At 41.9% G+C, this 16758-nt stretch overlaps 1 protein-coding gene across 2 annotated transcripts in view; it reads right to left on the bottom strand.

Annotated features, from left to right (window-relative positions):
- Positions 1-16758, bottom strand: part of pcsk1 (proprotein convertase subtilisin/kexin type 1) — an 84337-nt gene that overhangs the window by 58826 nt on the left and 8753 nt on the right. For both annotated transcript variants that reach the window (XM_048528280.1, XM_048528281.1), the window contains exons 2-3: positions 2177-2281; positions 1012-1134 (exon numbers count right to left, since the gene is read on the bottom strand). In XM_048528280.1, the coding sequence (XP_048384237.1) occupies positions 1012-1134; positions 2177-2281 (228 nt within the window). The remainder of the gene's footprint in view (positions 1-1011; positions 1135-2176; positions 2282-16758) is intronic.

Below are 16758 nucleotides of genomic sequence, written 5' to 3'. Positions count from 1 at the left end.
TTCAAGTCTGGTATAATTCTTCTTCAAAACTGAAAGTTGTCAGAAAAATAGGTTTCTTTTGCAAACTTTTGACCGACACAGAAAGAGGAGCAAGTGGAGAGATGGTGGATAGGCCCAATCTAAAAGCAAAGGGGTTGTTACAAGTGGAGAAAGAAAAAATGTAATGTGAATTAGCTGTAAATTCAAGTTTGAAAAAGTGAGAATTAGCCCCTTCTATACAGAACAAAGTCAACCAAGCACAAACACAACACAGCTGAGGGGGAGGGAGGGTGGAAGGAAACTGAGGAGCATGCATAATGCAAGATAACAAAGTGTGGAGCTGGATGAACACAGCAGGCCAAGCAGCATCTTAGGAGCACAAAAGCTGACGTTTCGGGCCTAGACCTCAAAACATCAGCTTTTGTGCTCCGAAGATGCTGCTTGGCCTGCTGTGTTCATCCAGCTCCACACTTTGTTATCTCAGATTCTCCAGCATCTGCAGTTCCCATTATCTCTGAGCATGCATAATGCAATCTGTTTCTGAAGTTATTAAATTCAATGCTGAGACCTTGAGGCTGTGAAGTGGAAGATGAGATATCATTCCCTGAGCTTGCACTGTGCAGAGACTAATGGAACCTTATTGATGTTCTGAGAAGGAGGCAAGAGGTGGGGCAAAGTATGGGAAATAGATCAGATATGGTTGAAGGCTCCATCAAACAAGGTGGTGGAGAATCCTTGGTTGAGGATAACTGAGGTCATGTCGGAGGCAGCCTGGCGGAAAACAGAATCACAAGAACAGATGAGATTGAGATGGATAAACTGGGAGAATGGAATGAAATCCTTGCAGGCATCATGGTCTGAGGTGGGACAGTCAATGTCATTGTGGGATTTGGTGTGCTCGTAATGGATATAGATACACAGTCTACTCTCAAAAATGAAAGATGTGAAGACAAAGAAATCAAGCTGTCAGCCACTTTTTGCAACAAATATTTAAATGTACACTGTTTTACTGCAATTAATCGAAGTACTTACTAGATACCATTGCTGATTCCACATGGGATCAGTAAACATTTTCTCTGCCATGCAATCTGTACAGTCCCTTACAGGAGACCGCTTACTTCTTTGCTTTTCATACTGTTGTTCTGCCCATGACACCTATAGTTAAGCCATGCACAACAATAATACAAAGGTGATTAGCCTATATTTTGTGGTTTGTTACATTATTCACATGTAATGCGACACAAAGAAGATACAACACATTAAAATGTTGTTTATACTTCCGTCAAAAAGTCAAGATTTAAATTCTTCTCACATTCTAACACCAGAAATACATGAGCAAAATATTTCCTACCTAAGCAACCACCTTATCATAAATTTATAAACTCCAAATTTCCATTGTAGATAAGCTGATAAAGTTATTGGCACAGTCCCTTAAAATGAATATTTATCTGTGTTTAATGGAACAGGACCATTAAATTATTACTCTAAACAAGGGATGGTAAAGCTTATTTTCTGCCAATTTCCCTCTGAATTCATTTCTTATGCCCAGTGAAGGTGGTAATTCATGTTGGTGTACCATTTCATATTGACACCGGTCTGTGGTACATTCCACAACATTCATACTTGATGTATGGACATGGATAGTGGAAGGATACTGTTGCAAATCTCCACAAGATGCGAGGATTATACCACAGCTTCTGCATTATTGTGTTATAGTCTAACACAAACCCTTAATTCCAATCAGTGAGATACCACGTTGAGAGCAAGCTGTAGGGAAAAGTCTGTCATAGCTCAACTTAATTCTTTAATTTCCCAAGTCCAATAAATGCACACCCATTCTACATTGTCACTAGCAGTTAGGATTATGAACGTTATGTAATTTATATTCTCCTTTCCATTAAGAGAAGCAGTTTATTCAATGATTTTCAATGGAATGAAAATCAAGCACATTCTGTAGGAATGGATAAACTACCTTACCAGGTTTCAGACCTTGAAATGAACATGAATATTTACACAGCTTTGAAAAGTGAAGATAAAAACTAGTTTGATTTTGATTTGACATGAATAGTTGCAGAATAGGAAATATTAAATCTTACATGGATTTTAACCCATAAACTTGCTATTGAGGATTTTACTGAAATTGTTTAAAAGAACCATCTGTCGTGTCTTGTTAATATTTTTTAGAAATGATTCATACCCGTTCATCTTCAAACAATCTTTTTGTAAAGTGATCAGCACTCCTTCGAGACCTTCGTGGATGAATTTTGTGTCTGAGCAGATAGTGATTTTGAAGTGCTCCAATCTAACCAGATAGAGATTAAAGAGAATATTCAGTATAAATGAGAACATTAACATGACATCTTAATCATAAACATTTTCCCCTACTGTAAAATCTTCTAGGTTCTCTAGATTTTCCCCCTGGATTGAAAAACTGAGAAAGGATAGTTTATTCCATTAGCAGTTGCAGGAATGTCACTGGAAGCTATCATCAGGGACAGGGGAAGAACTTTTTTCCATAGAACCTCTGTTGGTTCAGTGAAGCCATTTCAGTTTGGGAACCTGACCAATTAAACTGAGCTCCTTGTTGTTGCACTTTCCCAAATCAAATTCATTACAATCCAGCCACCATGTTTCCTGATTAATCAGGATAACACCCATAAAAGAGTAATGAAGAACTTTTATTTGAAGGGACTTCTTCAATTCATGATAACAATAATGGTTGAAGAATACAAATAATTGCAGTACGGAGGGAAAGCAAGGGCTAAAACCATTTCCTGTTTAACAGATCTGTCCCCGGAGGTGATTATTGATGCTTTGAGATTATAGAGAGTGGTCATTAATTCGGAAGATGGCGCTACTTGGCCAATCGGCTCCAAAAAGAAGGCATGGTTGCAAGTTGCAGAGTCTGTCTGTAGATAATGTGTGATGCTGAGGACCAAGGATCAGCACCGGAAAAGATTCAATGACCCCCTGGGTTAAGGCAAAGTGTGTCAATCACTGCTTGAATGTCAATTTCTCGTCTCCTTAAAATCAGCTCTCCTCTGACCAACACACCTTGTCGTCATGCAAATAACTTTGTCTTCAGTTTCCTCAAATCTCTATCTTAACAGATACTCATTCTTAATGTCTTGCACCCATTTCTTACAATCAGCTTCTTCAAACGCTTATTATTTCTTCTCAGCAAACAGTTCACTTCTTAGACTCACTGACTGTTATTTCTCCTCGGAAGTGAATACAGCCCGAAACCCAGCAACAGCCAGAGAACCAGAGCTGGAACTGCAGCCACAGACACACTAACCACAATGAAGAAGCAGGGCACTTTGACGAATTACAGGTGAAATCTTTACATCTACAGTGGCATGACTGCACTGATGGAGTTGTGGGCCACAGAATGGGAATCCCACAGGTGACAGCAGCAGATCACGAGAACAAATGCAAACTTAAGACATTCAGACTGCAGACCCCTTGACAGCTAGAGGCAATGTGTGGCCACCTACTCCATGTATACAAAGTTCCTCTTCCAAGAGTTTGTAAAGGGCTGCGACTTACTAATCCAAGACCCTAATACTTCTGAAGCACTGTTGTTCAGACAGCTTGTTCAAACAGGCCCAGAATCAAGGTGTCTGTAATCAAGACATCACCTTCTTCAAGGTGGAGCCCTGCATTTATCCCATCCATCTCTTCCAGCTTCATGTGGTTGAGGAAAGTGATTTCACTGAAGTTGATGACCCTGTCTCTGGCTGCTGAGCAGCAGCTCCTCAGAGGCCCACAGCACTGCAGAATAAATAGCGCCCATGTTGCAGGGGAGTTCCACAACCTGTTCAGCTTGATTACCTCAATGGAAGCAGTCCCCAGTAAAGTCAGTCATATTAACCCAAAAGAACTGCTTCTGTCAGCATAAGCCCTACATTGTGGCCAAACATGGCATTGCAACTTCCAAAGTTTACACTGCTCATATCAGCTTAGTTTCCGTTTAATGAGTGCCTGTTGTCAGCACGCTTTGTCCAAACATGACAGGGGCAGAAGACAGAGTGTGTAACCTATGCATTTTTGGCAAAGAAGGGAGCTAGATTTAAAAAGAATCTCCATCATCCTTTCAATTAGCGCAATAACTTTTCAGTCAGATCTGGGAAATTCCTGGGATTCTATCCTGGGAAAGCAGGAAGAAGATGGGATAGCATTAGGATGCCAGTTCAAGGTCAGTTCCCAGGGCTTCCCAGGCCACGTGCCCTCTTGCCACCCTGCTGAGAAAAATACAACACTTGGACGAGTATCAAAAAATGTTATGACAGATTTGTGAAGAGAAAGCCACAATAGTATAATCTGGTTACTTTTGTTGGGAAGGTCCTTAGGATATTAGACAGGAAGAATCAATGAATACGTTGTTAGTGAAAATTAGAGCACGTAGAATTGGAAATAACATGACTTAGAAAATCATAGAATCATACGGTTTAAAAGGGGAGACGGTGGCGTGATGGTAATATCACGATTCTAGTAATCCAGAATCCTAGGCTACACACTGGGTTCAAATCCAACCATAGCAGATTGTGAAATTTCAACTCAATAGAAGAATCTGGAATTGAAAGCTAGCTATGTCAATTTCCATAAAGACCCATCTGATTTACTAATGTCCTTTAGGGAAGGGATTCTGCTGTCCTTAACCAGTCCAGACTACATGTGATCTTAGCTGCCCTCTAAAATGGACCTGGCAAGCCACAGTAGGAAAGGACAATAATGATGCCCGCGCCCTATGAATGAACAAAAGCAAAGAAAGAAGCCAGTTGACCAATTATTCCTATGCGGATTCTTTGAAGGAGCTACCTAATAAGTCACATTCCTGTACTTCATTTATTTTTTAAGTATCTATCAAATCCCTATTTGAATGTTACTATTGAATCTATATCAACCACCCTTTTAAGTTGTGCATTGCAGGTCATAAAATCTCCTCATAGCTGCATTGGTGTTTTTGTCATTTTTCATAAATCATTTGGTTACTGATCCTCCTGCTGCTGGAATAAGTTTCTCTTGACGCTGATTATTCCTATCAAATCTCTCCTTAACCTTTGGTGCTCTGAAGCCAGTGATCCCATTTTCTCTAATCTCTCAACATAACTAAAATCCTCATCCCCGGTATGCCGTTCTAGAAAGTCTCTTCCACACAATTTACAAGACCTTGTCAGCCTTCCTAAAGTTTATTATCCAGAATTAGACACAATACTTCAACTGAGGCCCAACCAATATTCTAAAAATTGTGATATAATCTCTGATTGATAAATATTTTTCATATTGTTTATTTTAAGCTTTGGTTTTGAATTTTAATTTAGTAGCTTGTGAGTTTTCTGTGCATTTGAATCTAAGAATTAAGCCATAAGTATTTCTGTAGTCATGGTGATTTGTTTTAAACATTTTGACACATCTACTTTGGCAGCCTAATGGGTTTTAGCTCATAGAACATAGAACATAGAACATTACAGCACAGTACAGGCCCTTCGGCCCTCGATGTTGTGTCGACCTGTCATACCGATCTCAAGCCCATCTAACCTACACTATTCCATGTACGTCCATATGCTTATCCAATGACGACTTAAATGTACTTAAAGTTGGCGAATCTACTACCGTTGCAGGCAAACTGTTCCATTCCCTTACTACTCTCTGAGTAAAGAAACTACCTCTGACATCTGTCCTAGATCTTTCATACCTCAATTTAAAGCTATGCCTCCTCGTGCTCGCCGTCACCATCCTAGGAAAAAGGCTCTCCCTATCCACCCTATCTAACCCCCTGATTATTTTATATGTCTCAATTAAGTCACCTCTCAACCTTCTTCTCTCTAATGAAAACAGCCTGAAGTCCCTCAGCCTTTCCTCGTAAGACCTTCCCTCCATACCAGGCAACATCCTAGTAAATCTCCTCCGCACCCTTTCCAAAGTTGCCACATCCTTCTTATAATGCGGTGACCAGAACTGTACACAATACTCCAAGTGCAGCCGCACCAGAGTTTTGTACAGCTGCAGCATAACCTCTTGGTTCTGGAACTCGATCCCTCTATTAATAAAAGCTAAAACACTGTATGCATTCTTAACAGGCCTGTCAACCTGGGTGGCAACTTTCAAGGATCTGTGTACATGGACACCGAGATCTCTCTGCTCATCTACACTACTAAGAATCTTACTATTAGCCCTGTACTTGGCCTTCTGGTTACTCCTACCAAAGTGCATCACCTCACACTTGTCTGCATTAAACTTCATTTGCCACCTCTCAGCCCAGCTCTGCAGCTTATCTATGTCTCTCTGCAACCTACAGCATCCTTCGTCACTGTCCACAACTCCACCAACCTTAGTGTCGTCTGCAAATTTACTAACCCATCCTTCTACGCCCTCATCCAGGTCATTTATAAAAATGACAAACAGCAGTGGACCCAACACCGACCCTTGCAGTGCACCACTAGTAACTGGTCTCCAGGATGAACATTTCCCATCAACTACCACCCTCTGTCTTCTTTCAGCAAGCCAATTTCCGATCCAAACTGCTATATCTCCCACAATTCCATTCCTCCGCATTTTGTACAATAGCCTAATGTGGGAAACCTTATCGAACACCTTGCTGAAATCCATATACGCCACATCAGCCGGTTTACTCTCATCTACCTGTTTGGTCACCTTCTCAAAGAACTCAATAAGGTTTGTGAGGCACGACCTTCCCTTCACAAAACCATGCTGACTATACCTAAACAATTTATTCTTTTCTAGATGATTATAAATCCTATCCCTCATAACTTTTTCCAGCACTTTACCAACAACTGAGGTAAGGCTCAGGCTCACTGGTCTGTTTCTTCGACAAGGCAGATAATTGTACCTCAAAACTTTTATTAAACATTTCAGGCCTGTGAGGTTTTTGTTTATACCTTAACGGAAACACCCTTAAGAGAGGCTCTTATTTCAATATTAAATTGTTTTAGGCTGTTTTGTCAAGCCTTTGTATGGCGATGTGTGTATACAGCAGTGTTCCTGAGAAGGGCAGAATAGAGAAACTCGATCACTCTATAGTGAGGAGTTAATAATAGTCTCAGACCAGAAAAGTTGAGATAAAACCCAGAAGAGGACTTGAAGGTGAGTTTCTTTAAACTTAAATATATGAAAGCTCCAGGAATAAGCTTTCAGAGGTTCCATGAGTTAAAGTCACAGTTACCCTAAACTTAGTGAAATGTTGGAGAGAGAGATTCTGCTATGACTACTGCACAAGGGCTGCTGTCAGGTACTATAGAAGGGATTTGCATTTGTTTTGGAATTGATAAAGGATTGTTTTGCTTTATTGGAATTATTCTTCTGCTGTGCTTAAAACTCTTTGAAATTGTTTTATAAGATTGGCTTATAGCCATTTATACAGCCATAAGTTTATAGCCATTTATTTTGTTTAATCATCCTCGGTTTGGTCATTAAAACAAAATATGCAATGATACATTCTTCGATCTCAGTGAAAGACCCTCTCATTAAATCTAAAATAAAGCAGATTACAATATATCCAGACTGATTTCAGTTACGGGATCTGCCTTGTCCAGCAACAATATCAGCTGGGATCTTAAGAAAAGTTTTAAAATATTTTCAGTGCTTTTGAACTACACACCTTTAATTATAGGATCAAGGACCCAATAGTCTGTAGCAGCCTTTTCCAATTTATTGTAGCTAAGAGGCAGAAAGTAGAGACAAGGAGAGTACACATACTCATCTTGTCCTGTAGCCTTCAACAATATGCATGCATACACACCATCTGCCCCGCAACCCCTTTAGAATTCTCTCTTTAATTTAGATTATCTTTCCACATTCTTCCTTGCAATTGAATCACTTCGCACTTCTCTGCTTTAAAGTTCATCCATGACTTGTCTAACTATTCTACCAATCTGTCTATGTCCTTTTGAAATTTGACACTATACTCCTCATGGTTTACAATCCTTCTAATTTTTGTGTCAATCATAAATTTTAAAATTGTTCCCTGTATTCCAAAGTCTGGGCCATTAATGCGTATCTTGAGAGCAGGGATCCTAACATCAACACATGAGGAACTCCAGTCTAAACATTCTCCAGTCTGAAAAACAGCTGTTCACACTACTTCTGTTTCCGGTTACTTATCCAATTTTGTATTCATAATGCTGCTGTCCCTTACATTCCATGAATTCTAACTTTGCTCACAAGTCTGTTGTGTGGTAATCCCTTGATGCCCTCAGGAAAACTATGTACACCCACTGAAACAGCTCATCAACTCCGCCTGTCAACTATTAGATAACGCAAGCATATTAGTTAAGCATGATTTACCCCTAACAAATCTGTAGGTTGTCATAAGGAATGAATATTTGATCAAATGTTTATTCATATTATCCCAAATTATATTTTAAGATTCCACACCATAGAGATTAAATGACTGGTCTAATTGCTGGTCTTATCTTTACACTCTTTCTAACATAAGGATGTGCCATTTCAAATTCATCTTCTGGAGAAGGAAACAAAGAACTAATACATCACTGAGAGATAGGCTGCATGATTTAATCATTGCAGTTCCCATCTCTGATGTAGGCAATGCATTTACTATAGACGCAAATATAGAATTGAGAGCAGCATATCATGAGTCACCAGCCTGAATACACTACAGTCAGGGAATGGGTTTAGAGTAGTTTTTTTTGTCAGTATGGTCAAGGTGGCAATTAAAGAGAGCAGCGAGGACACAGATAAGGATCTCTGTGTAGTGGCATGTAGGAGTACAGTGTTGGAAATGTACAATGAAATGTTGCTTGCATTGGTTATCCTGTCAGGTAACCTCCTGTCTCCGTTAAGTAGAAACAAGGAGTCTCTCTCCAAGATAACAAAGTGTGGAGCCGGATGAACACAGCAGGCCAAGCAGCATCTTAGGAGCACAAAAGCTGATGTTTCAGGCCTAGACCCTTCATCAGAAAAGGGGGATGGGAAGAAGGTTCTGAAATAAATAGGGAGAGAGGGGGAGGCGGATCGAAGGTGGATAGAGGAGAAGATAGGTGGAAAACAGACAGACAAGTTAAAGGAGCAGGGATGGAGCCTGTAGAGGTGAGTATAGGTGGGGAGGTAGGGAGGGGATAGGTCAGTCCAGGCAGGACGGACAGGTATAGGGGGTGTGATGAGGTTAAGAAGTAGGAAATAGAGGTGCGGCTCGAGGTGGGAGGAGGGGATAGGTGAGAGGAAGAACAGGTTAGGGAGGCGGGGATGAGCTGGGCTGGTTTTGGGATGCAGTAGCGGGAGGGGAGATATTGAAGCTGGTGAAATCCACATTGATACCATTGGGCTGCAGGCTTCCCAAGCGGAATACGAGTTGCTGTTCCTGCAACCTTCGGGTGGCATCATTGTGGCACTGCAGGAGGCCCATGATGGACATGTCGTCTAAGGAATGGGAGGGGGTGTTGAAATGGTTCGTGACTGGGAGGTGCAGTTGTTTATTGCGAACCGAGCGGAGGTGTTCTGCAAAGCCGTCCCCAAGCCTCCATTTGGTTTCCCCAATGTAGAGGAAGCCACAATGGGTACAGCGGATGCAGTATACCACATTGGCAGATGTGCAGGTGAACATCTGCTTGAAGTGGAAAGTTATCATGGGACCTGAGATGTGGGTGAGGGAGGAGGTGTGGGGACAAGTGTAGCACTTCCTGCGGTTGCAGGGGACTTAGATTCTCCAGCATCTGCAGTTCCCATTATCTCTGATACAATTTTAACCTCACTGCGAAGCCTCTCCCAGGGATGCCTAACCTGAAGAGGTTATCCTCCTCCCTCCAGACAAACCTCAGGGGATCTCTCTCCCACTGCCAGAACCCTCTCCCCCTCCCCCTTTTCTGTGAAGGGTCTAGGCCCGAAATGTCAGCTTTCATGCTCCTAAGATGCTGCTAGGCCTGCTGTGTTCATCCAGCTCCACACTTTGTTATCTTGGATTCTCCAGCGTCTGCAGTTCCCACTAACTCTGAGTCTCTCTCCAACTCGACTAAGCAATTTGGCCATAACATTTTCCCTCTTCACATACTTTATTCCATCTACCTTGCATGCTGCAGCCCCCATACCAGTTGTAGCTTTTGTATACACAGGCCACCAATACTTCAATTATTTCTATGAGGATATAACTCTAATCTCTGGTAAGATGCATCCAAAAACACTCTTTAGGTTACTTCAGTGTCATCTTATTGATCGTATGAAGACATTAGCTCAGCAGTCCAAAGATCATTTTCTCGAAGACAGGGCTCCCTAACTTTGGGAGTATTATAGGTGACACGCATAGAGTGTGAAAGATGCATTTGCCAACCACCTCCTGACAAGCATAGTTGTCTGTTACTTCATCTGTGAAGCTTTCTAGAGTGTTTGACATCATGCAAAGGTTGATTAAAAGCAAAGAGGGTCAGTCATTTGTCATTGATCTTTATGTTGTGTTTTCGTTCACATCATTTTGCCGACCATCTTTTTTCTCTCTAACAAGCACTCATAATCCACTTGCAACAGTTGAAACAGCATTGCTTCAAATTTAGCTAGATACATTGAGGTAAGCATGTCTCATTTACTTTAACCACCTGCCAAAATTTCCATATGCCCTCAAGCAAGTTGCTGTGACTTTTCAAAACTGCTGCGTACATTTTGGTCCCTGTATTTAAGAAAGGATATACAGGGTTTGGAGGCAGTTCAAAAGGACTTCAATAGTCTGATTCCTTGGATGAAGGAGTTGACTTATTAAGAAGAGCTAGATGGGTTAGCCCTTTATTTGACTGATTGATTAATTTATTGTGACATGTACAGAAGTACAGCCAAAAGGTTTGTTTATGAGCAGTACAAGCAGATCATAGTAAGCAAGCATGTATACATCAAAAAGACTTAGAGGCATACAGGTTATATTGCACAGGGCGTGCACTAGGCATGATCACTATTAGCAAGGTCAGTTGTTATGTGAGGCTAGAGGGTCCATTCATCAGTCTAATAATGGCCATGAAGAAGTTGTTCCTGAACCTGCTAGTACATGTATTCAGGCTTCTGTATCTTCTGACTGATGGAAGAGGTTGTAAGAGATCATTACTTTCCTTGGGTTGACTCCCAGGAAGACTGATCTGACACGTGCGGTGGTGACGGGGGACGAGTAGGTCCTGGGCTGTCAGGCAGGTGTCACCACACTGTTGGCATTCTGCTCAAATCAAGCATAGAAAGCATTCAGCTCATCAGGGAGGGACGTAGGAGATCTGAGTGCTTGGCCAGGGACACTGTCTGGATCTTTGATGATGTTTCAGTCTTTCCATGGCAGTGAGCCATGTAAATGGAGTCCATGGATGGAAGGTTTGTTTTTGTGATGGCCTGGAATGTGAACACTACCTTCTATAGTTTCTTATGGTCCTGGGCAGAGTGGTTGTCATACTCGGCCATTATGTACATGGACAGTATGTTTTCAACGGTGCATCTGTAGAGGTTGGTGAGCATCCACATGGACATGCCAAATTTCCTGAGCTGCCTCAGGAAGAAGAGGCGTTGTTGTGCCTTCTTGTCTGACACGTCCGTGTGGGAAGTCCAGGACAGGTGGTCGGTTATGACCCAAGGAACTTGACATTCTCCACCCTCTCAACCTCAATTCCATTGATGTAGATGGGGGTGTGTGGGGGGGGTGGGTGGCTTGTTCTCCTTCTTTCTTTCTGAAGTCAATGATCCATTCTTTAGACATTGAGAGAGAGTTTGTTTGCATTGCACCATGTCACCAAGCCTTCTCTCTCCCTTTTGTATTTTGATTCACCATTATTAGATATCCATCCTCAAATTTGCAGGTGGTGTTGGTTGGAATTTGGCAACACAGTCGTGGGTGTACTGGGAGTACAATAGGGGGCTGAGGATACATCCTTGGGGGAGGTGGGGTAAGTGTTGAGTGTTATTGTGGAGGAGGTGCAGTTACCTATCCTCACTGATTGCGGCCTGTGGGTCAGGAAGCTGAGGATCCAGTTGCAGAGGGTGGAACCGAGATCAAGGTCACACAGCTTTGAGATCAGTCTGGAGGGGATAATGGTGTTGAAGGTGGAGCTGTAGTCAATGAGCAGGAGTCTGAATTAGGTGTCTTTGTTGTCCAGATATTTCAGGGATAAATGCAGGGCTAGGGATATGACATCCTCTGTAGACCTGTTATGCCAGTAGGCAAATTGTAGGAGATCTAGGCAGGTTGGAAGACTGCAGCTGATGTTGGCCACAACCAGCCTCTCGAAGCACTTCATGATTATTGAGGTCAGAGCCACTGGGCAGTAGTCATTAATGCACACTGCGTGTGTTTTCTTGGGTACGGGGATGATGGTGGTCTTCTTGAAGCAGGTGGGGGCTTTGTAGGAGAGAGAGGCTGAAGATGTCAGTGAATACCTCTGCCAGTTGGTCTGCACAGGATCTGAGTGCTCGGCCAGGGACACTGTCTGGGCCTGTTACTTTCCTTGGGTTGAATCCCAGGAAGACTGATCTAACACGTGCAGCGGTGATGAGGGGACGAGTGTGTCCTGGGCTGTCAGGCAGGCATTACAACACCACTGGTATTCTGGTCAAACCAAGCATAGAGAGCATTCAGCGCATCCGGGAGGGATGTGTTGTTGTTGCTACCTTGGTCTGCTTCATTTTGGATAATGTAATGTTGTAGCAGAAATCTGTCTGGTAGGTTTGGGCCTGTAACTTATTCAATAGAGTTTATAAGAATGAAGGGTGATATTTTTGAAACACACAGAATTTTGAGGGGGCTTGACAGGATGCAAGTTGAGAAGACGTTTCCATTGGATGAGTCTCAAACTAGGGGACACAGTTACAGTTGATTTGGAATTTCTTCCCTGAGGTAATGATTTCCTGGAATTACCTACCCCAGAGTGTAGTGGTAACTAGACCTCCGAAAGAATTTGAAGAGGTGGGGAGATTGGCTTTTAAAATATTGAGGAGTTAAAGGCTATGCAAAGCTTCAAAGAGGAAGATTTTATAGAATGGCAGCATGAGCTCGAGAGGATGAATGTCCTTCTCCTGTTCCTATTTCCTATGTTTATATGCCTGAAACCATCTAAGTATTCAGATGTTCCACTGTTGTTTGAGATATATGTAAATGATTTGGAGGAAGGTATAGATGGCCTGATTAGCAAGTTTGCAGATGACACGAAGATTGGAGAAGTAGCAGATAGTGAAGGGGACTGTCAGAGATTACAGCAGAATATAGATAGACTGGAGAGTTGGGCAAGTAAATGGCAGATGGAGTTCAATCCGGGAAAATGCAAGGTGATGTAGTTTGGAAGATCTAATTCAAGTGTGAACTGTACAGTAAAATGAAAAGTCCTGGGGAAGATTGATTTCCAGAGAGATCTGGGTGTTCAGGTCCATTGTTCCCTGAAGGCAGCACACTGGTCAATAGAGTGGTCAAGAAGGCATACGGCATGCTTTCCTTCATCAGACGGGGCATTGAGTACAAGAGTTGGCAGGCCATGTTACAGTTGTATTAGACTTTGGTTCGGCAACATTTAGACTATTGCATACAGTTCTGGTCATCATATTACCAAAAGGAAGTGGATGCTTTGGAGGGGGTGCAGAGGGGGTTCACCAGGATTTTGCCAGGTATGGAGGGTGCTCACTATGAAGAAAGGTTGAGTAGATTAGGATTATTTTCATTAGAAAGACGGAGATTGAGGGGGGACCTGATTGTGGTGTACAAAATCATGAGGGGTATAAACAAGGTGAATAGCGAGAAGCTTTTTCCCAGAGTGGGGGACTCAATTACTCGGGGTCATGAGTTCTAAGTGAGCGAAGGAAAGTTTAAGGGAGATATACGTGGAAAGTTCTTTACGCAGAGGGTGGTGGGTGCCTGGAACGCATTGCCAGCAGACGTGGTAGATGCAGACACGCTAGTGTCTTTTAAGATGTATCTGAACAGATACATGGATGGGCAGGGAGCAAAGGGATACAGATCCTTAGAAAATAGATGACAGATTTAGGCAGAGGGTCTCGATCGGCACAGGCTTGGAGGGATGAAGGGCCTGTTCCTATGCTGCAAATTTATTTGTCCTTTGTTCTAGTCAAAAGATCAGACTCTAGAAAAATAGGCACATTTAGGCCAATGCTTCTTTGAGCTGGTTGCTCATGCAGCTAAACATTCCCAAGTTTTACTCCAACAGGATTCCAAAGACTGGTCTCTATAGCCTATGGGCTAGATTTTGACCACTACTGTAAAATAGGTGGTACTAAATCCACTATAACAAACTGTGAAGGTGGATGAACACAGCAGGCCAAGCAGCATCTCAGGAGCACAAAGGTTGACGTTTCGTTCCTAGACCCTTCATCAGACAGCCTAAATCCACTGCCTGTTTTAAATCACTACAATCAAAGCATAATTTAAGAGCTGCACAATGAAGTGTGGGTAAAAAAGTGAATTTCCTTATTGGAATAGAGTATGTGAGTTTAACAATAAGCTGCACTATTGGCATAATCACATGTAAATTATTTCTCTTTTTTACTGGCCTGGGTTTTCTGACTTTCTTCAGTACTCTTGTATTGCCTAATTTGGCCTGCTGGCTCTCAATCTGAGTTCAATAAAATATAGCAATCTAAACTACAGCAACTAAGCTGGAAATCTCACTGCTGGATGTCAGAGCCATGGCATAATTGTCTATAACAAATAACAATGAAGCAGTCAAACATACTGTGCAATAAGATTGTTTGAAACACAGCTACAAAGTAATGAAAGGTGTATGTCCACAAATATTTCTAGAAGGTTTTCAGAATATCACTACAGAAACTTGATTCTGAGCCTGCCTTTTGTGGTTACAAATATAGATTCTAGTTGGAAATAAGAATGGATTCTGCTGTGATACAGCTCCGATGTCAGATCACTTAAGGTTAATGGAACAAACCTATGCTCACTTTACTATCAACAATTGTCATTTTGTGTCAAAATGTGATTGAGCCAATTCTGTTAGAGCAGTAATCACTGAATTTAGGGTGCTCATGTAATTGAAGATTAATAACTGTATTCTTTACATCATTCATACCAGCCAAGGTTTCTGAGGTGTTATAAATTATCAAAAAATGAAACTCTTCATTTTGCACTACAGTTCCAATTGACCATTTGACTGGATGAAAACAGTTTAAAGTAGATCAGTGTCATATCAGTCTAAGCAGCCTGTTTGATCATCATTACATCTACTTATCTTATGCATCATTGGTGAATCCTGACTGCAGTGTTTATTGTCAAAACAATGCATTTCAGTATATGCAAGACCAAAATCTAATGCTGTTTTGAGACTGGAGCAATGATAGAGAAGTGGAATTATAGTGGAACTCAACGATGATGTAGCTGAATGGCTCAAGAGGCTTATTCGGCCACTCCAGTTCCATCATTCAGCCTAAAGAGCCATTTTTAATATACCATTTCAATAAGATAGAAAACATAAATTCTTAAGGGATAACTTGGACTATGTCACTTCTATTATACAATATTTGACACTTAACAATTCCTCTTCTATCATTGCAGCCATTCTAAAATTTCTCCTAACTTTATTACAGTCATCAACTGCCTCAACAGACTCAACTACTGTCCTCCAGTCCTCCAGTAATTCAGTTTTATGTCATTTGGCTGTGTGTCTAAATCCAGATCAGTTATGTAGTTTGAAAATATTAAGACATCCCACACTAATTTTTGGAACCTTCTATTCAGATTAAAACCTCTTACATGGCTTTCCAGTTTGTACATCATTTTTCCCTACTCTGAGATAACTCTATTCAGTCCCAAGTTTTACCTACAATACGTGTTGATCCATATATTCCAATGACCAGAAAATCACGGAGAAGTGCAGACTTGCAATTGAAAGTCAGAACTATGTGGAATTCCTGATGTCGGTGACCATATGGGAATTGTCAGGGATTGCCCTATGCCTGGAATCAGTCAAAGACGCCCTTCAATGTTGTAAACATCAGAGGGTGTCAATCAATTAAGCTTTGTAGTTTCCAGGAAAGCATTAGACAATCAAAAACCTGCTTTAACTCCTTTAATTATTAAACTGATCCCCACCTAATTTACTACTGATGCCCCAACTACACCTCACTGAACCCTTGAAACACCCAGTCTGCTGACAAACATTTCCACCCCGGACCAGATCCCCATCCCATCTGCTGGCCTCTACTATTCTGTATGAGAAACACTGTCCCTGCCATTCTGACCTCTTCCAACCAAACAAACCCTCCTACCTGTTGGGCCCAATTAATCTCACATCTGACTGGACCCCAGCCCAACCAAATATACAGAGCCTACTCACTCCTTGTTGGGCAAGGGCCAATGATTGTGAAGGTGGGAACTTATCTGACCAGATCTTGGACCCAAAACGCTTCACCTGAACCATAACACCCTTTTCTGCCAGCCTGGCGCACAGAGGGCATGAAAGCCTCTCCCATCGTTTGAACGCAACATTCTTCAAACCAACTGGATCCCAGTTTGACGTTCCTGACATTTCCCCCTCCTTTGCGAGACCTGATAACCTGAAGATCCATTCCTTTCTGCCACACTAACCATTTCTCCAACCGGTACCCAGACTCCCTCCCTGACAACTCGACTTTCCAAGTAACTTATACCTCCTCCTACCTGGTGTATCCAATATGTTTCCTCCACCCTCTTCCTACGCTGCACCCAATAATGGCCCACCCAAACAATCCTTCTTATTTTATTTAGCTGACATCCTGGCATCCTATCTACCTGGCACCCTACTCATTTTGTCCACCTGGACCCCACTCATTTTGCATGCCACTGATCTCTCC

The sequence above is a fragment of the Stegostoma tigrinum genome, chromosome 3 (assembly GCF_030684315.1).
Source record: "Stegostoma tigrinum isolate sSteTig4 chromosome 3, sSteTig4.hap1, whole genome shotgun sequence".
Taxonomy (NCBI): Eukaryota; Metazoa; Chordata; class Chondrichthyes; order Orectolobiformes; family Stegostomatidae; genus Stegostoma; species Stegostoma tigrinum.
Note: the sequence above shows the minus strand (reverse complement) of the source record. Positions and strands in the feature narration are given on the sequence as shown.